This window comes from Rhea pennata, chromosome 27 (genome assembly GCF_028389875.1).
Source record: "Rhea pennata isolate bPtePen1 chromosome 27, bPtePen1.pri, whole genome shotgun sequence".
Classification (NCBI taxonomy): domain Eukaryota; kingdom Metazoa; phylum Chordata; class Aves; order Rheiformes; family Rheidae; genus Rhea; species Rhea pennata.
Genome location: NC_084689.1, coordinates 4,173,019 through 4,195,145, shown reverse-complemented (window position 1 = coordinate 4,195,145; position 22,127 = coordinate 4,173,019). Strand labels below are relative to the sequence as shown.

General features: G+C 37.4%; 1 protein-coding gene across 2 annotated transcripts in view; it reads left to right on the top strand.

Moving 5' to 3' along the window:
• Window positions 1–15,350, top strand: part of ELAVL1 (ELAV like RNA binding protein 1) — a 33,644-nt gene extending 18,294 nt beyond the window's left edge. The window contains exons 3-7 of one of the 2 annotated variants that reach the window (XM_062596520.1): window positions 1,259–1,362; window positions 2,213–2,366; window positions 5,849–6,074; window positions 12,477–12,590; window positions 13,812–15,350. In XM_062596520.1, coding sequence (XP_062452504.1) covers window positions 1,259–1,362; window positions 2,213–2,366; window positions 5,849–6,074; window positions 12,477–12,590; window positions 13,812–14,136 — 923 coding nt within the window. In that variant the 3' untranslated portion in view covers window positions 14,137–15,350. The remainder of the gene's footprint in view (window positions 1–1,258; window positions 1,363–2,212; window positions 2,367–5,848; window positions 6,075–12,476; window positions 12,591–13,811) is intronic. The other variant, XM_062596521.1, reaches the window with a different exon arrangement.
• Window positions 15,351–22,127: the final 6,777 nt, after the last annotated feature.

Below are 22,127 nucleotides of genomic sequence, written 5' to 3'. Positions count from 1 at the left end.
CCTTACGCTTGCCTAAAACTGTCTGGAAACCTTACCAGCTGCGTACTATTGTGGAGCCACCCTGAGTAACTAAAAAAGGCTGAATTTCAGAAGAGAATCCTCCTCTGAAACTTTTAGCCATGTCTTCTGGTGTTCTCAAGCCTAATAATGGCGCTTAATAATGACTTAACAGTAGCATATTGTTAAAGTTGTTAAAGTAAAATATCAGTCTCCTATACACACATACAAATTTCTTTTGAACATCCCATGGATCTGACTGTGAGACAAGGAGAAAGTCTGAAAAAAGCAGTTTTTATTGGATGGGAGGTGCTTTATTGCAGGTGGACAATCTGAAAGGATTTTAGATTTATTTTATTTATTTATTTTTTTTTTAGGTCTACAGAGCTAAGAGCCTATAATTGTTAGAAAGTTGCAACCTCAAACAATCTTAGTATGCAGTATTATAACTGATACTGGCATAGAGGGAGGTTGGAAATAGAAGCAGGATAAATAAGTCACCTGTCCTTTGCCTTAGATGATTTAAAGATTTGTATTAGTAGTATTCTAAAATTATTTTTGTAAGAGCTTAGAGTACACTTAAGAAAAAAGATGAACACCAATAGCTGAAGATGCCTGCTGAGAAGCAAAGCCCTGCTTTGTATAAAGTGAGAGCGCATGAATTGTCTGCACTGAAGATTTTTCCACTCCTCAATTTCATCCTGTGTTGAGAGACATACTGCTCATCAGTCAGATGACTGTATCAAGGACTGAAGGCTTTTTTTTCCCGCTTGTTCCCAGGAGCGAGGGATGGAAAAGCCACACAGAAGTGGGCATCCTGATGTCATCTTGCTGGGGTTCATTTGCCAACACTTCTTTACTTTCTGCTATTATTCTTTATGTGTTCGTACTTATGAACTTAGCTGAATGCTGGCTTTTGTTTTTCTTTTCTCCTACATTAAGTTTATAAGACTGTTCAGAGCCAGTATTTCAGACTTGAATTTCTTGTTGTTAATAGATGCTTTGTGTTTGTGAGAGATGCCTTAGCCTGGGGACAAATGGATGTTCAACGTGGCAAATGAAGGAACCTTTGAGTTATTTGATGTGATATATTCCAGCCTTGAGAAAGCCGGTCTAAATATTTTGCTCTGTGGATTATGTTTTTTCAAGTTCATTGTTCTCGTTAAGTAGTTAATGTTTTGCCTTTTACATTTAATTTAATTTTGAAGGTGATGATTTTATCTTTTCTTTGGATTAATTTAAAAAATACTCTTCCATGTAGGACACAGCTTAGGCTATGGCTTTGTGAACTATGTGACTGCAAAAGATGCTGAAAGAGCAATAAACACATTGAATGGTCTCAGACTCCAGTCAAAAACCATCAAGGTAGGATAAATAGATTCTTCACTCTTCTCTGAAAATGGCATTTTAATAAACTTGTATTCTGAATGGTATTTGTTCTGGTGGTAAGCTTTTTACTCTTCAACTAGAAGAAAGGTTAAATGTGATTGACTAATAGTGAAATGAACTGTTGAACTGTTCATGGTTTGTAACAGCTTTGTATTCAAAGAGTCTCTTTTTTTTTTTTTTTTTTTCCTTTTCCACCATTTTTCGAGCAGTAGGTAAGATTATTCCAGATTGTTGTGTAGTTTAGAACTCATCTACTTCCCAGATACTTGACAGTTTCTGTGCTTTAAATCATGGAAAGGGAATATATGTGTATTACTAACGTATCAGTGAGTACACCGAGTCCTGGAAATCACATCATTAAATGATGCTTGCATCTTTCTCTAGTAACACAAGTTAAGATAGAAAATTGCACTCTGGCTCAAATTTTCTCTAGTGGGCTTTTAAAAATATTTAGAATATATGAGTTGTTGGAGTGATCTGTGGTCACTAATAGATCTGGTGTCCAATTCAGAACTTCAGACAAGGAGGTTCTTCAGCATGTTTGTTTGTTAGTATATTGGCTGGAAGCATTGGTATTGTCTATTGCTGTCCCTTCATAGCAATGCCTCTGTCTTTCCATCAGCTAAGCCCCAAATGAATGGAATTATATAGGGACATTTCTCAATTCTTGTTCTAGCAGTTTTCCCCTGTGGACTACCCCTCAACCCCTTCTCCTCTTTGAACTCCAATAGGAGAATTGCCTGCATTGTTAGCAAGCAGTGAATGTCAGTCACTTGTGACAAAATAAATTACTTTTTCTGTATGTACCCTGAATATTTTTTTTAAGGTTTCCTATGCTCGTCCAAGTTCTGAAGTTATCAAAGATGCTAACTTATACATTAGTGGACTACCGAGGTCAATGACACAAAAAGATGTAGAAGATATGTTTTCGCGTTTTGGACGCATCATCAACTCGCGTGTGCTTGTGGATCAAACCACAGGTGAGTACTGTTGCATTAGCAACGTAAGACTGTGTGATATAGCATATATATGTTTTTTCATAGGCTGGTAGTGTCGTAAACCAATTAAAGGTTTTCACAAACCAATCATAACATCTGATGTTAACCACTGAAATGATGTTAATGGGATATGTTTTTGTTTTGTTTTTTTTAAACACATAATGACCTGCAGAGCCTCCTTTGCTAGGTTATGGTGTAAACATCATAACTTATTCTGTTATTAGTTTCATCAGGCTAAGCTATTGATTTACTAAATCTGCTCTTTCTTTGAAGTTTGATGTCAGTGTAGTGGCTGAGTACGGCAGTGCTTGCCTCTGGACAATCAGTTTGCAATCTAAAGGGCTAAAGTTACCTTTACTGTACACAGATACAGCTATTATTTACAGGTAAATTTGAGCCTATATTATATAAGAAACACCAATGTGTGTGTGTTGTGCCAATTTGAAATTCATTCACACGATTTCTTGAAAATTTAAAACATTTGAAGCGTCTTACAGTCCTTTCTGGTTACTGCTAACCAAAAGAATGAACTTCATACTCTTAGCTGTACCCTACTGAGTTTTTTTTGAATGTATCTCATTTTTTAAAACTATGGGGAGGGGAGGGGGGGAAGTTGCTTAGTTAAGCACTCAGCTCAGGAGAGGCCAAAGTTAAGGATTTCCTTTGTAATGTTAATCCTGACTCAGTGTTGCAATGTGTTTTCAGAGTTCTAATTTCTTATTTCAAACTGCGTAACTGAATGGTATGACTTACTTTGCAACCTGAGGTGTTCTCCATTTTTCCAACAGCCCCTGTGTCACGTATAAATTTGGAAAGGAAAGGACTTTTTACACTTTTTCATGATTATACACGTTCTATATTAGAACAGATAAATTGAAATTTTTAGAATTAGATCATCACTCATATACAGTAGTATAAAGATTCATATGCAGTATGAAGGCAACTGCTTTCATGCTTTTTCAGGAATCTATCCTGATAGAGTAGACCATCAGCAACTCTTGGTGGGATTTATCTAACTAAATATTAAGGTCTACAACATTAAATTCCTATATCAGAGCTAGTCCCCTGGTGTACACATCTACTGGAGTGTTTTGCTTTGGTCAGATGGATTATACAGTAAATGTCGCTGCATATAAAAGGAGTTTGAGGTGACTAGATCAGATCTAGATACCAACATTGCACACAGCCTAAAGCTGAGTGAGGTTAATCCTACCCTTTGCCTCGGAGATGGAGAGGGATTCGTTTTGTCTAATTTGGATATCCATATGGGTCTGGTAATCTAGGTCTAAACTTTGGTCAGAATCAAGAAAAACTCCTAGAGCACAATGAATAGATATTAAAATAGGTGTCCAAAAGAGTTACTAAGTAAGTGTCCAAAATAGTCTGTTTTAGCTAGCTGCTAGTGGAGTTTGGACAGCTAGCATCTGTCTGTATGACAGAGCTGTAAAATGAGATGGCAGAAGTCATACAATTAAAGTCTCTCCAAGAATAATTTAGTTTTCATTGAGTGTGCTGACACATGATGCTGTCTAGTTCAGTGTCACCTGTGTAAAAGACCACTTAGAATATATGGCTTGCTTTCAGTTAAACTTAATTATGTATTGTTTGATGAACATATTCTGTTTACAGTGTGAAATTTAATCACACATGTATAGCCTAGCTTTGCCTTCCCTTCAAGTATGTCTCCAGGCCTTTGCTTTAAAGCATAAGTTTCATATCGTGGTCTTGTCCCAACTGGCACAAATTTTCTTTTGTGCTTTTGGATGTACCTTCTCAGCAGAGGTTCTCTAGCTTCTTGAGAACCAGTCTGTCAAAATACACACATTCTTCAGTACTTAAATTTTAAATGAACGCTACAGTAGATCAAGTGAGAAGTATTAAGATTAACAGCAGGGGAAGTGGAGAAGTAGCAGTATGCTGGACATGTACTTCCTCCCTGGCAAAGAATGGCTAAGCTCAATAGTGTTGGAGCACGTAACAAACTTAGAGCGGACTGAACTGGCTGATCGAGTCCAGCCTCTTGTTCTGGAAGCAACCAGCATGAGGTACAGAATGGAGCAACTTAGTCACAGGCTGACTGCTTCTCAGATCACGTTGGAAACACCAGTTTTGGAGCTGGTGCTAGCCACGTCGGGTCTTCTGCTCGGTAAAGAATACATCTCAAAGCTCTGCAGTTGTTTTCTTTGAAAAATGCAGTGGTTTAGCAAACAGGCTTTCTCTGTTTGACTCCGCATACTTAACAGCATGCGATTAATTAAACAAGACAAGTTGTCACTTATGGAGGTTGTCCCAATGCCCCAAACAGAAATATGTATTTTCTGTACACAGTTTTAGGGGGGAAGATATAAGTTGTATTCCCTTCTATTTGCTTACTTCGTAACTAGGAATTTATTATGCTCTATTTCCTCCTGTAAAATAGAGGAAATAGCGTTTCTTTCTTTTGTAAACAACTGTGCTGCTTATGATAGCTTTTTCAAAACTTTACTTGAATGTTTGCCTGCGTTGGGTATATAATACAGACAACATAAAAGCGTAGGGAAGTAGTCCTTTCTGAAGTAGCAGAGTTGGAACCGTAGAATTATTCTATCCATAATATCTACTTCAGAATGCCATTTAAACAAGATGTACCCCTTCAGGTTTCACTGTGTTAAGCAGTATTTCCAGACTGGTCAAGTCAAACAGATGTGAAGGAAAAAATTTCTGATAAGGGAAGTCTTTTACCTCTGTGAAAAGGATAACAAAATCCAGTGGCTGGGATCTGGAACTAGAAACAAGAACTAGAAACTAGTGTTTAATTATTTCAGGTGTGTAGATATATAATTGTTTCTATATAGTTACCAAAGAGAGAATTTTTTATCAGTACTTAATGAATTAAAAATGAGGTACCAGACAGCCAGAAATAATGAGCATGATGCAGTTTAAATCTATATCTTCATTATACAAGTTTATGTTATTAGAATTATTCCTTCTTGTCTTAATCTATGAACTAGTGTGCCATTGGCATGGATCCATCTTAGGTTTGGAAAATCAGTGTCAATTTTATGTTTACAGGTGTTTTCAGGGATAAAATAATCAAAGCTAAGGGATTTTGTTTTGTTTTTAACTGAGTGAAATTTGAGAATTTTTTTTAGAGATTTATAATGTTTTTTTTGTTAATGGCAATGTCTATCATTGGTTTTCATGGAATTTTATCACATTGGACTGCTTTTATTTAACTACATTATAATAAGTGTATTAGTCATTGTGGTTGTTGTAGCTGAAATGAATGTGTTAATTTCTTTTGTTTGTTAATTCTGCGCTTTATCCTCTAGCTTCTGAAGAACCATTAGTAAATGTAGAGAACTTGAAAGCTGTGACCATAGATATATTTAACTTCTTGGGTTTTTTGTTTTCAAAATTATTTTGATTTTATCCTGAACTTCATTTTTTTATTTATTTATTTTTTTTATTGGTTTGGTTAAAAGGTTTGTCCAGAGGGGTCGCATTTATCCGGTTTGACAAAAGGTCAGAAGCAGAAGAGGCAATTACAAATTTCAATGGTCACAAACCCCCAGGTTCCTCCGAACCCATTACAGTGAAGTTTGCAGCCAATCCTAACCAGAACAAAAATGTGGCACTGTTATCGCAGCTGTGTCATTCACCAGCTAGACGATTTGGAGGGCCAGTTCATCACCAGGCGCAAAGATTCAGGTAGGTTAGGAAGAATAATCCATTTAAGGCTGTACTGCTATTCCCATATCTGTGTGGGAAATTGTACTGTTGTAGCTGTGCAGTAATATCTTCATTGCAGCATGTGTGAATGAATACGTAGTGCACTGTATGTCCTACAGTGTTATGTAAATGAATTGTTGAATTAAAAGACAATTAAAGCAAAATTTTACTTGTAAAATTTATATTGGAATTAATCATGTAAAGGTACACTACAGTGTCTATTTCTACAATCCAGTATATCCTGAGATGATAGGAAGTGGCAGATTCCAGATGGGTATTTGTAGATGCCTGTCTCAACAGATCCCCATTCTGTAGTCCATATATCTGAATGCAGATATAATTTGGCAACTTTTAATTAAGCTCTAACCCATTGGTTCCAGCAGGGGGGTGTCCTAGTAAGTTAGGAAAGCCATATATCTGATTGAGAGTTTCCATGGGATTTCTGTCTCCATCTTCAGCAGTACAGTGCTCTTTCCTCGAGTCCTCATAAGTTCAGAAGGTTTATTGGGTAATTACTACACATTGTTTGCCTTCAGAGTTATAAAAGATACTGTGTGTTTTACCTTTGAGAATTGCCTTAGTTCCTTAAAGAAGGATGTTGAAGTTAGTTGAACAGTGCCTCTGAACAATGCAGGGTATTTACTGTCTTAAAAATAAGTAATAGGCTTTGTTATGAGGTGAGTAAGTAAGAGCTTCTGAGAGTAGTGATACCCTGTTGAGAACTGATGTTCATTTTAGTCTCATCTGAGGTATTCAGTTAGCTCAGCAATAACTGGACTGAAAACTCAAGCTAGAATTCTCAGTCTTTGCAGTGCCACTGTTCCAGTATTGTCATGACCATACCATATTGCTTAAATTTAGCATTTTAAAGACAGATAGGCATAACATGTTTTCAGTAAGAATGAGAACAGTCATCTGTTTTACAGTAAGCATAAGAAAAAATAAATACTGTAAAGGTGATCAAACACTGGAACAGGTTGTCAAGAGAGGTTATGGAGTCTCCATCCTTTGACATAACCTCAGTAGAACAGTAACATGGCACTGAGATCTGCTCTGGTTGAATGTACTCTGAGCAGAAGGTTGGATTAGGTGCCAATTTAAACTACTCAGTGTGTGATGCTTATTCAGTGATACTTACTGCAGGTAGCTCCTGAAACAAGATCTTGCTTCCTTGAAGCACTCACCCAGATCTCTGCACCCAAACCTTCTAAGGCACTCTAAGAAATGAACTTCTAGTGGTTAGATGAACTACTTAAAATCTCATACCTCTGTCTTCTGTGTCAGCTAGAGACTTTTTCAATGTGTCCCAGCCATAAAAAATGCTGAGGCTAATGTTTCTCCTATTTTCATTCTTAATGTAACTGGATGTTCTCATTATCATTCCTCTCCTTAAAATTCTTAGCAGAATTAGGGTTCATTGTAATAAGCAGTACAAATAGTGTACACATTCAGAATTAAGACACCAAATAACTTTAATTCTGTCCTGTCATGATTGCTCAGTTAAAGTAAAAATATGATTAATATTAATGTTTTAGTTGCAGATTAAGCTAAATTAATTTTAATGACAATTTTTTCATAGTTTTTCGTGTACCATTAAGAGCAATATTAAAGATATTTGTGTGCTTTCACTGTTTCTGTGGACATGAATTTTCACAAGTGGGAATAGTAGAGTATGTTCTGTCTCTTTCTGTCCTGTTCTCTTTTGTTTAGTAATGATATCCACTCAAATTTTCTGATCCCAGTGCTCATTTGCCAACACTTTCTGGCCAACTTCTGCTCCTAGCTGAGAAGAGCAGAGCTACAGGTTTGCTAATGGAGGAGGAGCTGAAGATTTTTAGGTATCGGAGACTGGGAGAGGTAATAGCTGCAGAATTCCACCATAAGACATGAGCTTATGAATATATTATGGAGATAGGGTTAGACTGTAGCAGTTGACCTGAAGATGAAAATGGTCCATCCCTCCTGGTGTCTTGTCAGATTTGCGAGGATTTAAACCCTTTTAAGACTATCTCACTTTAGTCGCACACATACGCACATGTATGAACGTGCATATGCAGCACATGCAACGCATGCATCATTCCACAACCCTTTTTCTTCCCTTGCCCTATTTGATGTTAACTGTAAATTTTACTGGTGGGCCTTTCTTAAAGGATGCTGAACTTAATGAGTTATGATCACTTAAATTGTGGTAAAGCTTAGGAACCTTGGCTTGTACCAGGTCTTATTTTTTCTACGTAGTGAACAAAACATAATGAAAGGATAAGCTGCTTCCAAAGAGCTCACAATCTATACTAGTTCCAGTTGTGGTCATGGCTACGTAGAGGTTGAACTACTTAAAATGGCATTTTGATTACTCTACCTAGTCTCCCATCATCTTCCTGTAAGTAAAAGATTAAGCCTTTAGTAGCTCTAACCTTGTAATTATTAATTTCCCACAGCTATGACTCAAAGCTTTTATTCAGTATTCTGGTAATCCTGTCCTGTTCCTGTGGTATTTATGGCTTATGCTTCTCATCAGGAGCTGGTCTTAATGTCCTGTCCCACTGAAGCACAGAGCTAGTCTACTGGTTCTCATGCATGGTCTGGAAGCTTCCCTGTTTCCATCTGTAAGGAATGACACTGCAACACGGGACTGTGTGTGGAAGATAGATGAAAACATCTGGGGCAAGGGTATCTTTTGAAATTAAGATTTCTTCACTGCAAAACAGAAAAGCAGATTGTTAGGTGCTGTACTCCACTGAAATTAGAGAGTTAGACTTGTAGAATTTGAGAATCTGGCCCAAGGACCCTAGAAGTCTGGCACTTTTACAGTTTGAGAATGTTATGCTAGAAGTAGTTTTTTTTTCAAATCTTGAAAGTATTCCCAGTTCAGCTGGTTTTGCTTTCAGACTTGGAGTTGGATCCTCTTCCTGTTTTCTTTAATGGGCAAGAGTCTATGAATTAGCTCCAGAATGTATGAAGGAGGAGCTGTTATTTATTGATATTTCTTTAATCAAGGGAAAATATGAGAAGAGTCTAGAGGATGTAACCTTCTGGTGCTAGGTAACATGGAGGATTTTGCAGATTGAAGGATCTTAAACCAGTGAGGTGAAAGAGTTAGGAATATCGGTTCTGAGGAAATATCCGTGAGTGTTTACGGATAGTCTGCAAACTCTGTGGAAACCCTTAAATTGCCAGAAGTATTAATATTTGGACAACTCCCAAGCATCTGTTTTGTTTCACTCCAGTGAAATTATGTTTATATTTTTCTCTTTCAAGGCAGTTTGTAGTTATTTTGGATGCAGCTTATCTGGATTGGGAGCTGATAGAGAACACTACTTCCATCCAAAGCAGTATTTCATCAAAGCTCCAGAAGAGTGTGGTGATGAACGCTCTTATTTCATTTGCTGGTACTCTGATGTGTGGCAGTTTGATTAAAGGGGCTTATTTCAGGCCTAAAGTTTGCATCCATTTTCTCAACAAAACCTGCCTGATGATAAACAGTAATTGTTCCTGTCTGTATCTGGGTATGGAAGAAATAGCAGCTTTATGGGATAATAGTGAATGTGACCAATGTCAGCTTAGTTGAACTCCTTCTCTGTATGGAGCCATTTGAGAAAATGCCAAGCTTAGGTGAAAAGGCAACATGGACTAATATTTAATGTATCATTAGTGCTTATTAGCATGACATAAGCTGTGGGATAGCTCCCACCTGTGATGCTGTATATAGTTCTTCTCAGATTGCAATGAAGAATTCTGCAAAAAAGAATTTATAGTACTGTCATAGAACTAAAAATAGTTTATTTTTAGCAGTGTTGCTCCTGAGATGATGTATTCTGTGTTAAAATAATCCCCAAATTCTATTAAGTGAAGATATAACAGTCTGTCTGTAATGGGTAGAGCAAAGGATATTCGTATAAGTAAAAAGCTTACCACGTAAACAACTTTCTGTTTGCATTGACAATGTCACGAGATGCTGGCAGGTTAGTGTGACTTAGAAAGAACCACCCACAAGTAAAATCTTCTACAGATACTTTATGAGGCTTGAAAAAAACAGGTAAGGGAGACAATAAAATATAAGTACACCAAAAATGAGGGCACAGCAATAAGTGTGACGAGGCTGCGACTATCCAAATCACAATATTCATGGCATATCTTTGATATTTTTTTCTGAAGTATCTTGCATCTGTGTGGGTTTTAGTGGTGTTAGCTCAGGTCAAAAAAAAAAAAGTCTCTTAAACATCCCATATAAGAGCAGCTTTACAAAAACCATCTAAAGTTTAGTTTGTAATTTATTTAAAAAAAAAAAAAAAAAAGAAGAAGAAAAAGGAAGTCTTGTGCTGGTAAGCAATAATGTATCGTTACTCAGCTACTCTGCGTGCCTGGCTGTGTACAGGTTGTTATTCCAAGCTAACTGAGAGACCTTAGGTCCCTCTACTTAGGAAGGTTGTCAGTCCAGGATAAGCATAGAGGATGTGTGTCAGATCAGCAATTTTGCCGCAGGTGGTTGCTGTACTTGTCATATGGGTGTGTTCACTCATGCCAGAGATCTGAAACAGTGTCTGTATGATGCTTCTGGGTTGGTGCAAGTCTAAACCTAAATCTAGCCTTCCAAATAGTCCTAATCCTACAGCAAGCTTGCTGACATTTTTGCAAGTTTTTTTTTCCTGTTACTGCTTTTTAACCAAATAACCGTTTGTTAGAGGCTTCTTTTTCATGTAAATTTGCAAATATAGTTCCATTTTAGAATCTCACTAGATCTGGATAAATATTGTGTGGTAAGGTATTTCCCATGCAAGTACGCTAGGAAAGCAAACCACTGGTTTATCTATCACTATCTCTCAACTTTGTTAGTCTTATTTTTCTATAGCAGGACTTGTTTTCTTCTGTATATTTCAGCTTTTTTCTAAATATCTTTTTTAGTCTTTTAGGAATGTCTCTTCCCTGTGCTGTGTTTCTGTAAACCTCTCTTTTCCCATTGGTTTATACACAGTATTAGTTCCACTTGCTTCTGTGTAGTCAGTGTCACGGCATAATTTTAAGCATTTTTAATCGGAGGGTCTCTGACATGGATAAATGAGAAACAGAGCAGGTGGTATATAGCAGTTTGTTTCTATTAACAGCATATATAACTGATATCCTGCAGAGAAAATATGAAGTAATCTGAAATAATTTCCTCAAAAAGAAGAGTGACCTAGCCTGCCTTTGGGCAAGGTAGAGTGTGAGTATAGGCAATTATAATTATGAAGCAATAGTATAGGAAGAGTAACTTTTTTATGATCAAAGTGAAGAGGGGGCAATCTGTTTAAAAATTAAAACAAATACCTCCATTCTCCGAAAACATTAAATCATTTTGCCCTCTAATAGGCATCTGAAATTTTTGCCCTTCTGCTTTCAGCCCCCCCTCCCCCCCCACTAGTGTTCTCAGCCTGTGATGCGCTACATGTCTGGGCTTTATGAGTTTTTGGGCAGAACCTGAGGCTTTATGGCAAGCAGATTCAGCCCCACACTGACTGCTGGAACCAACATCACTCAATTCTGAGCTTACTGATTTTCTGCTACCCATACATGTAAGCAGGAACCAAGATTGGTGATCTGTTGAGATGAAAATTTTCAGAGTATGAATTATGATAAATGGATCTTATTATATCATTACTCAGAAAGGAAGAAATTAAAAAGCTGGTGTCTGTCAGAAAAAAACAAGCATATAAAGCATGCAATCACAAGAACATTTTATTTAAATGCAAAATAATAAATAAGACATCACATAATCATCAGATCACATGGGTCAGTGCGTTTCATTCACATTCTGATACTCTTAACTGCTTTTTCAGTTTTACTATAGTACAAGGATTCCCAAACTTGGATTTGCTTGGGGCTGGCCATCAGTGGCAGCAGCAGTGAGTATGTGCAGCATGAGCTCAGGAGCGTCTGCACTGCGCTCTACAGACGCTGGGGTCACCGCTCAGGCTGACTCCAGCCTGGCTGAGCCAGGCTCTGGCTGGCTCCAGGCAGAGAGCGATGGAGGGGAAGGTGCCTGTACCACCAGGCTCCCTGTGCCCTGGGTACAGGAGGGGTTATCAGCTCAGGTATGCAGGGAAATGAGCTCTCCTGGAGCACCAGAGAGCCTGGGGTGGGGGAGATGAGGACTGAGTGGTTCTCTGGTACGAGTGCATTTACCCAAGTACCCACTGAATCTGAGCCGACTTCCCTGTGTGTATGTGTGTGCTGCCGCAGCCATGCTCCCGTCCCTTCTGATACACTTTGCCTTTAACGCTCCCGTCTGTGTAGAGACAACAGCAGCTCCTAGCTTTAGGCAGGGCAAGAAAAAGTCACAGTGGGAAGTGTTTGGCGCTTAATGCGGTGTTCACTGCCCAGACATCCATTCCCTGTTTTCTCCAGGTCAGCAGAGAATCAGGAACTGCCACCGCCATGTTCTTGGCAGAGAGCAGCACGTGTACCGCTTTTAAGTGGTTTGCATATCACCAGTGGTACACCACAGTTTGGGAACCCCTGGTATAGTATAATTATATTTCTACAATCATGTGACCTCACATTTTTAAATAATACATAAGCACAAGGGATCAAATTGAGTTTTTTTTAACCTTAACTTTCACATTTCCTGATCTTTGAGTGCTTAGCTTGTGCAACTGTAATACTGCATTAAAATATTCTAAAGATTTGAATTTCTAGGACAGAGCCCAGAAATAGAAGAAGGGGGAATTAGAAAGGTGGATTACAGGAGAAAAACAATGCAAAGCAAGACATTAAAAGGAAAACTTTTGGGTTTTGTTATTCAGAAATATTGCTGGGTCCTATTGCTGGAGGCTGGATTTGGGAAGAGTGGGTAGGTGATGTAAAAAAACAGCCTAGTTCAGTGAAGTCAGCTAAGTTTTCCTAGTATAAAGTTGTTGTAAAAATGATAAAAAGAACACTGCACCTACTTAAATTATAAAACTGGATACTTAGATGTGTTTTGCTATTTTTATATTTGAAAGTTATTGCAGTTAGAATAGCTGCATAGTGGGTATTTTAGGCAAAATAAGCTATAATCTGAATTCGGTAGGTAGAGATACGGGGCAACTCAGCTACCGAGCTTTTACTGAGGAAGTGATACTATTTCCTTAGCTACCTAGTAGCTGAGGGTATGCCTGCCTGGGACTGATGTAGTGGCCTGCTGGTACTAGGAGCGTTTGCCTGCATCTGCTGCCATATGGTAGAAAAGGAGGTCAGTTTTGTTCTGTTCTGGAGGGAGGGGGGGAACCCTCTGAGTCCCCAGCGCAGGATGAGGGGGATATTGGGTGCAAACTCCTTGAGGGAAGTAAATGGGAGATGCCTGAGGGTGGCTTGAAGTGAATTAGGAGCATCTGGGCAGGGGTGTCTGTTACTCTGCACTCAAATAATTCCACGTTGATGCCAGGGACTTAACAGCATAGCCAAGTTTCAAAGATCGATCCGTGTCCCATGTGATGGTGATTACATAACCTTGGCTTGCAACTGTTCTGTTGTCTACCTATTTCTAATTATAGTTCCCTATTGATAAAAGTACTTGAAATACTTAACTTTTTTTTTCCTGGCAGCTGTCAATTTGATTGTCAATTTGAATGGGGAAACATTTCTTTCTGGCGGTTTTGATGTCCATGTAGAAAATATTCATTCTCAGTTGCTTCCCATTCAAGTTAATTTGCTTAACTGAATTGAACTTTTACATGAAATATTGTGCTTTCTATTTGCTAGGTTCTCTCCTATGGGTGTAGATCACATGAGTGGGCTTTCTGGTGTAAATGTTCCAGGAAACGCATCTTCTGGCTGGTGTATCTTCATCTACAACCTTGGTCAAGATGCTGATGAGGGAATCCTCTGGCAGATGTTTGGCCCCTTTGGTGCGGTTACCAATGTGAAAGTTATTCGAGATTTCAACACCAACAAGTGCAAAGGTTTTGGTTTTGTGACCATGACAAACTATGAAGAAGCTGCAATGGCCATAGCAAGTCTTAATGGCTACCGCCTGGGGGACAAAATCTTACAGGTTTCCTTCAAAACCAACAAGTCCCACAAATAACTTGCTCGTGCTTTTTGTATGGAATAGATAATTGAGTGACAGAAGTTGAAACATTTTTGTTAGTGTAAAACTCATTTTGCGCCAATTTTCACAAGTGTTTGTCTTAGTCTAAATGAGAAGTGAAAAAGGTTTTATATTCTGGGATGCAACTGACATGTTCAAATGTTTGAAATCCCACAATGTTAGACCAATTTTAAGTTCCTTTAAGTTATTTCATTTAAAACATATTAAAAATCCCCTGAAATCTTAAGTAGATTGCATTAACTAGACCCTCTGGATGGTGGTAAAATTGAAGCATGCTTTCACTTATGAGACTAACATTTGTTCCATTGAATGTTGTCTGCAAAAACTGGAATTTTTTAAAACTATCAGGCTGAATCCATTAGTTTTCTTGTTTTTTATGTTGTTGTTTTTCTTCCCCATTCCCTTGATCTTCTCCTCTACCTTAGACTCAGTAGTGTGGAAGAAAAGTTGAGAAATACTAATGTTTTAGTTGACAGTAAAATGCTTTATCAATTAATATTCATTGCTACGTATAGTTGAGGATTAGGCTTTATAAAGTCAAGGTCTTGTAAGTAGTAGCATGCCAGCATAACTTTTAACACCATTGATGAGGTAAGTTGCACACTGAACAGTGGCCAAGTTGTCAAATTAAAAGGTTTTAGAAATATTACTTTTAAAGCCCACTTTGTAATAGGAATGGACCAAAGAGTTTCAAAGAAACTCGGGAAGATTTCAGAGTCAAAATGAAACTCCAAAAAAGTGTGAATATATGTTGCTACTTTATCAAACTGAATCTCTTCTGTCCAAATATTTAATGCATGGTGCACTACTTACTGGTACATTATAATGCAGCAAGATACTTACTCATTTTCAAAGATCATTATAGTTTGAATTCCTTTGGTAGTTCTATTTTGTAAAGAAAAAAAAGTTATAAACATTTGAGCATTGTATTTCTCGCATCCCTTCTAATGAGTGCTAGATTTTTCTATTTTAATAGGATTTTGTTTTGACGACTAGCTTTACTTATTGAACACTCAGCAGAAAAGTACTTACTTCTTGCAAGTTAGATATTAACAAAAAAAACTTTGATTTGTAGATTTAAGGATTAATCCCCCAAGTTTTCTGCAGACTGCCTTGAAACTTTGAGTTGTTCTGTTTCTGTTAATTTTCTTTTGCTTTTTTGTGTTTTTTGTTTGTTTTTACTTTTGCATTTAAGAACATTAAATTTGATTTTGTTTTGCTCAAATTTTGTTTTGTTTTTTATTTTCTGTTATTTTTTTGCTAAGTATTGCACAAAGTGTTCAGCTTTCAATGAGTGTTGTTTTAAAGAACTATAGTTGCTCTTTAAAAGTTTTAAGTTACTGCTTTGACAGATGAGTAGAAGAAAAAGGTTTGTGAAACAAGAGTTCTGCAAAAATCTGTCACGTAGAAACTATGTGCCACAGACTGATTTAACCCTACAGATATTTGGAGGTAGGAAGCCTGAAAAGGACTGCTTCATCAGTTAAAGGCTGTGTAAGGATATTGTGCTTGACCTAGAGGCTTGACTGGGGCAACTTTCATGTTTCTTACTTATTTTCAATTGCCAGAAGTTAGAGCAAATGCAAAAAATTGGGTCATTTACATTGCAGTGTTTCTTTTTTGAGTGAACCTCTGCCAGTCCCAGAGCCAACGAGCAGTTAATTTTTGATTTCCAATTTCCAGAGGCCCTTCCATACAGAGTTTGCATCACTTCCATCGCTAGGTGACCTTGCCTTGTAATCACCATCTTTTCTCCTCTTCCTGCAATAGCAGTTGCAGTCCTCTCCTGCCCAGAGTGCTCTGTCTGCATAAGCACCTGTGCCCAGCAGCTGAGAGTAGCTGAACTAGCTGCCGTCTCCATTAAGTGCTTTCAGGACTGTCTAGGAAGTACCGTTGCAGATATTCCTGGGACCGTCTGTGGCATAGGTGGGAGTCTGTAGCAGTATAGACAGGCCCTGGCTCTGTGTGCAGCCTCCCACTAGTTTTGAGCTCAAGTACAATGAATTTGAGTGTTTTTCTGCTGCTAGTATGTTCAGCTTTGCATTTCCTGCCAATTGGATTTGCTTTATCTGCTCTGGAGAAACTCAGCCAGCCTGAGAGGTGTGGTGGTGGTGTTTTCTAAAACTATAGCTCTTACTAAAAAAGAAGAAAGTAAACTGTCTGCCAGCCGCTTTATTAACGAGTGTCTCTTTCTGATGCTTCCACCGTGTTATCGTTCACTTATCACTTCCAATGAATCCTTCTTTTCCAGTGTCCAATGAGAAATTCAGAGGTTTTGTTGGGACTTTTTCCATGATAAAACTGAATAGCATAAGAGATGTCCTCTTACCCTGTCCCATTGCTTCTATTTCTTAACCTCAGCACTTGACCATTCCACTGGAATGAATCTGCAGTGATTTCCTATTTCCTGTAATTGTGTCTCTTGCCTTGTTTCTTGCAAGGTTAATTTTCTAACTAAATAGGAGCTGCTGTTTTACCAGAGCATTTTAGATTGAGGTCCAGACACCCTAAATAGGACTTGATGTCGATAACCCTTTAGAGCATGCTGACCAGTGCAGCCATATCAGCAGCTCACTACTGTGAACTCACAGTCACTTCATTTATTTTTAAACCCATCTTGAAGGCTTTGTTGCATCAGTTGTCTTTGGCTGATTCCGCATTTTTCAATCTCTTATTCTTTGCTTTGCAGCATATTTTTTCACCATCAGTATGAAGATGTTTTTTAAAAACTTGATTCAGGCTTCCTTTGGTTGCTCTGAAAACAGTAAACATGCTGTTTGTCTGAGCAAGGCACTGCTCCTTGAATCGCGAAAAGAAGAAAAAAGAGAACTAGCAATTCATTGAGAGTTGGTGCTGGAAGAAGTGTTGTATTTTTTGTTCACTGCTGTGGTTCTAAGAGTCAAGGAACACTTGGCATAAATAGCAGAAGCCCTGTTTTGTCAGAATAGCAACACTTACCTGTTCCTGAAATCAAGAAAAAATTGTGCACGTACCGATGATGCCTTTGTTCCTAAACAATAATCCACCCATCCTACTAATAAGAACCAAAAGGTTGAGGATGGAAATGGAATTCTAATAAAAAGAAATTCATCCACGCATTTTCTGCTTGAAAGATTTGAACGGTCTATGCTCCTTTAGCAAGTCATCCAGCATTTTCTGAAGCTCTACCTTGAACTTACGTGTTTCCAATGTTGTTTTGGCCTCTTGATCCTCAGGGAGTTTAGAAAAAAGCAGAATATGTTCACTGATTTCATCCTTTAATTTCATGATGAAATTCAGGTGGTGTTTCTGTCAGTCTTTGCTTACAGCTTCAAGATTTTTGTTATATAAAAGGCCTATTTCAAACCAAATGTCTGTTAATTTTCTCCTTAGTCTTAATAGGTTCAATAAGAATACTAGAGAGTCATGATTGCTGGATTAAACTTTATGATCAGACCAGATTTTAAAGGCCTAGATTTGATGGTCTATGCTGGATTTGCGGTACAGAGTAGCTGCTGTGAGTGTGTTTTGGGGTCGTCTTTGAATATGTCAGATGTATCGCAGGACATCTCTGGTTTCTTGCTGTTGAGGGGTCAGGCATTATTCCGGTAATTTTGGATGAAAGTGTGTAGCTACGGCCATGCTGCTGTTAGGGTGTTTTGTGTGTAGATGTCAGAGAATTACGGTGTCTCGGAGGACTGGGCATGCACTTTGTGCCAGAGTTTCTGAAGGGGTTAATCTGGACTTCATGGACCTGCAGTCTGAGGGACACGATTTCCTTGTACACTCTCTGATCTGACTGGCAACTATGATAATAAAATGAAAGTTTATCTGTCTCGGAAAGCGATTTTTTTTTTCCATTGGCTTGCTTATGGTCTAAGTAGCCTCAATATGGAGCATTCAAAGGAGAATATCAGTGATACTACTGTTCCCCTTCAGCTGGTGTCTGTTTTCAAATGGACTTGTTTACTCAGTTATTCTCATATTGCTCTAAGCAAAGGCACAGCTTGTTTTGGATGCGGTTGCTTATTGCTTCTGCGAATACTTGCCTTTACTCTGTAGATTTTTTTTTTCTTTTTTTTTTCTTTTTTTTTGGCTTTTCTCAAACTTCTCTGGAAGTGAACCCTCTGGATTGTAAAGCACTTGGCAGATCAGTCACCTTTTGAGCTTTGGCTTTTGTGTCACTATAAAGGCTTACGACATGAGCGGGATTGTACATCTGAACTTGAACAGCCTTTCAGGACCGTGGATGCTAATACAGATATCTTAAGACCCCTGGAAATCTTACCAGCTGTTGAATGACTGGTATTATTTTAGTTGTTGCTTTGTCACCTTTAGTTTTAGAATCCCTTTCTTTTATCTTGGTATTTCTTTTGAAAGGGAAGTTCTGTATATGGCATTTCTCCCCAGCTTTTGTTTTACTTTGTATCTATCCATTCCCCCCCCCTCTTTTTTTTCCAAATACTTGCTGTATCTGGCACTCCAAGAAGGCTCTTACCAGGCAAGAGCATGGCTATCAAACACGGTTTTTATGGGACTGCTTCTCAAATGACACATGAGCTGTTTTCACAGTTCTTTGGAACACTGTGGAGTTTCACTCTAAAATGATACAATGTGCAGTTAATAGCAAAATTGTCCTAATCATGGTTGAAGATCCCCCTCCAGTCTTCTCTGCAGATACTCTGGGCTTTAGTTATGTTGTCCAGAATTAATAAATAAATAAAACACACAAATTTCCTTTTAGTATGGTAAAAATTTGAGTATTGTCAAAATTAAAATTCCTTGAAGGCTTTATTCAGACTGTCTTTTCCAGTCCCAGCTTTCTCCTGTGAATGGAATTGACCCCTGTGCAGAAAGCTAGCCACAACTTGTTCACCATATAAACCTTCTTTTAACTGTTTGCACGTAAGGAGATTTCACAATTACTATAGAAAAAGAAATTCTAATGTTGCTTTGTGCTTTATGTAAGCGGGCAAAGGTAAATATTATTCCCTCACTTGAGGAGAGAGCAACATGAGAAAAGCTCTAAGCATCAGCCAAATCAAAGCAGCCTAGTGTTCTTAGTTTGTTCTTCTATGATTCTCTTCTAGATGGTGTCTCTACACTAAAACATTGAATTTATTTTGTTCTTCAAGCTACTTCACCATAAAATTTGGTTTGCTTAAGATTCTGTGCTCCCCTGTTCTGCGTGGAGGGAGGGGAACTGAGCTAACGCAGTTGTGTTGCCTGCTGTGCTGAGCTTGCGACAATCCCTTCGCTGCTGCTCTAGGTTTGGGACTGTGAAGGACTTGAGCCATCTTTTAGGGTCGAAGGAGAAGTCAGGAGAAATCACTGTGCTGAGCAGTGTTCCTTCCCATAGCAGCGTATGTCCACATGTTCTTTTCCTTCCCTTTGCTTGGTCATGTTTTTTTCAGTACATCTGTATCATGATAGCATGAAAACCACTGAAAACTCGGAGGTATCCAAGTCACTAAAATAGGATGAATTTCTCACTGCAGTTGGTCAGTTTATGGTCATTTAGATTGGTACGGATGACCAAAGGATTTCAGTGTCTTTTTGCTCCTAAAAGTCTGGAGAGACCATCTCTGTTTCTAGGGATATTGAACATTGCAGTAATGTTGTTTATACAAAGCATTTAAAAATCTTGAAATAAATTGACATATTTGCACCTGTAGAAAGAACGTTCAGCAGTTTAAAATGAAATGATTAAATAATTTGAAAGGTTATTCAATATTTTGAATATTAAGTTTTGCAAAATGAATAGTCCTAAGGTCTTTAAACAGTTGTTTTGTGTTGGTTAATGTTCTGGGTGAGAGCAATATTGTAGTGATTTTTCAATATTTCAGAAGAGATTTTTTTTCAGTATTCTAAACTGGAAAAACTAAAGTTACTTTTTGGATAGTTTAGTTACATATGTGCTTTAAAGCAAAAACTCTTTAAGAACATCCCCAAATATACTTTTCTAACAAAATAAACAGGTCTAACAATAAAATCAGCTGTTTATTGAAATTAGGTCTTCTCATGTTTACTTGCAAAATGCTAGAATCTATAGAAACTTTTTTTTAAAAAAAACATACAGCTTTTTGTGAACTCCTGGCGGCGATCTCATGGTTCAATCACATAAGTCAAATATAGAGCTGTTTGTCCTAATACTACCTCTATGATAAGGTTACCATGTTTTGACTTCCAGGCTGGGGAAATGTGTTTGTAACACTGTCAATGAAGCACCTTATTGTAACATTTCTACTTCTAGGCTCCTAAGAATAGCTTTAGAGTGAAGGGACCAAATTCACCGTTAGTGTAAGTAAACACAGCTCCCTTTTAGCACCCGTGATGGAGCTGCATTTATATGTATATGTATATTTTTTTCCCCCCTGAGAACTGAATTTGTCACTGTAGGTACTTTAATCTCTGTATTTGGAAGCGGAGGAATCTTCTGTGCCCTAGGCAAGTTCCTCTAACGTAGCTCTGCACTACTTTTCAATATTGGATACTCAACACAATAGAACTGATAAATAAATAAATTGATCAAAAGACTAGGCTTTATTTTGTATGTTTGTTACACCTTACTGGATTTCTACTTCCTAATAAGGAAAAGTGGATTTCATAAAAAGGGACACTGTTACCGCACTCCTGCAAGTAAGAGGTGGTACCTGTGTAATGTGCATCTCCATGACACAGCCAGTGCAGAATTCAAAATTGCAGTTGATTCCTAAAAGTGTATACTCTTAGTTTAATCAGGTATGGCTTAATTTTTCTGTATGCTTTTTTTGTAGAAATCCTAAGTAGTAAAGCTAAATAAACTGTAGGTGTTGCTTTCTCCTTCTGCATGATTAAAAAAAAAAAAAAAAAAAAAAAAGTTAAAGCCTTTACAATCTCTAAAGCAAAATACAGCACCCTGTGAGTGGCTTTGACTTTAAAACCTGTTATTGTTTTCTTCAGTCTTGCTGCAGTTATTTGTTATATATCACACTTGGTAAAAGATTTACAAAGTTTTAACTAGAGATATTTTTCTGTTGAGTGGAATTTTCAGCACTAAATTCTTTTGTTGATAATGATGGAAATTCAGTAAAAGTAGAAATGCCACCAGAAACCTTGAAAACTTGCTACTGTGTTCACATCTTAAAACCTTTATTCTCATAGTAATTATTGTTCATTACTTTTAAGCATTTTGAGCAACTTTTCAGTGATACAGCTGAACTTTTTCACTTGGTCATTGAGAAGAAAATGACTTGAGGTATTTCAAACATAAGTTGGGATAAACCTTTATTTGACCAGTAGCTTTGAATAATACTGTACTTTTTATTGATTTAATTTCCCTTAACTTATGTAATCTTTTGTTTATAAATTAATCTGTTTGTGGGACAGAAGGTTTTATCAATTGTTTTCCATACTGTACAGTATATGGTTAAACATTTTGTATATTTAGTGTGTTTTTAAGTTATTGATTTGTTTTATATCAAATAATTTATTTTTCAGGTACCATTTTCATTTAAACTTTGTTTTTACATGGGTTTATTTTAAATAAAGTATGACACTGCTTTCCAAATGTCTAAAATGAAGTTGAATCCCATTGTGTTATTTTGAGAGTACTTATGTAAATTAACTTACTTTAGAAATAATTGCAAAAATGTACCAAGTCCATATCTTGCTTGTGTTGCAATTCAAATGCTTGGAAATTCTCTGCAATGATTTTTAAGCAAATAGAAAAATTGGAATTTTGATACTGAAACAGTTCAAAGATTTGATGAATGAAGCAGCAGTTTTGTAGAATCTTGTGAATGGAATTATGAGCATTGTTTTCTATATGTTATTGTCAAAATTGAATGAAACAAAGCTTAGATGTTTTACACTAGATTTAATACTTAAAAGAAATTATCTGTGAATAGTGCAAAGGATTTTTGTTATTTTTGCCACATGCTCATTACTGTTTTTGTTAAGTACTTGTTTGGAACATACTCAAGTGTTTCTAAATGATCCATGATGGG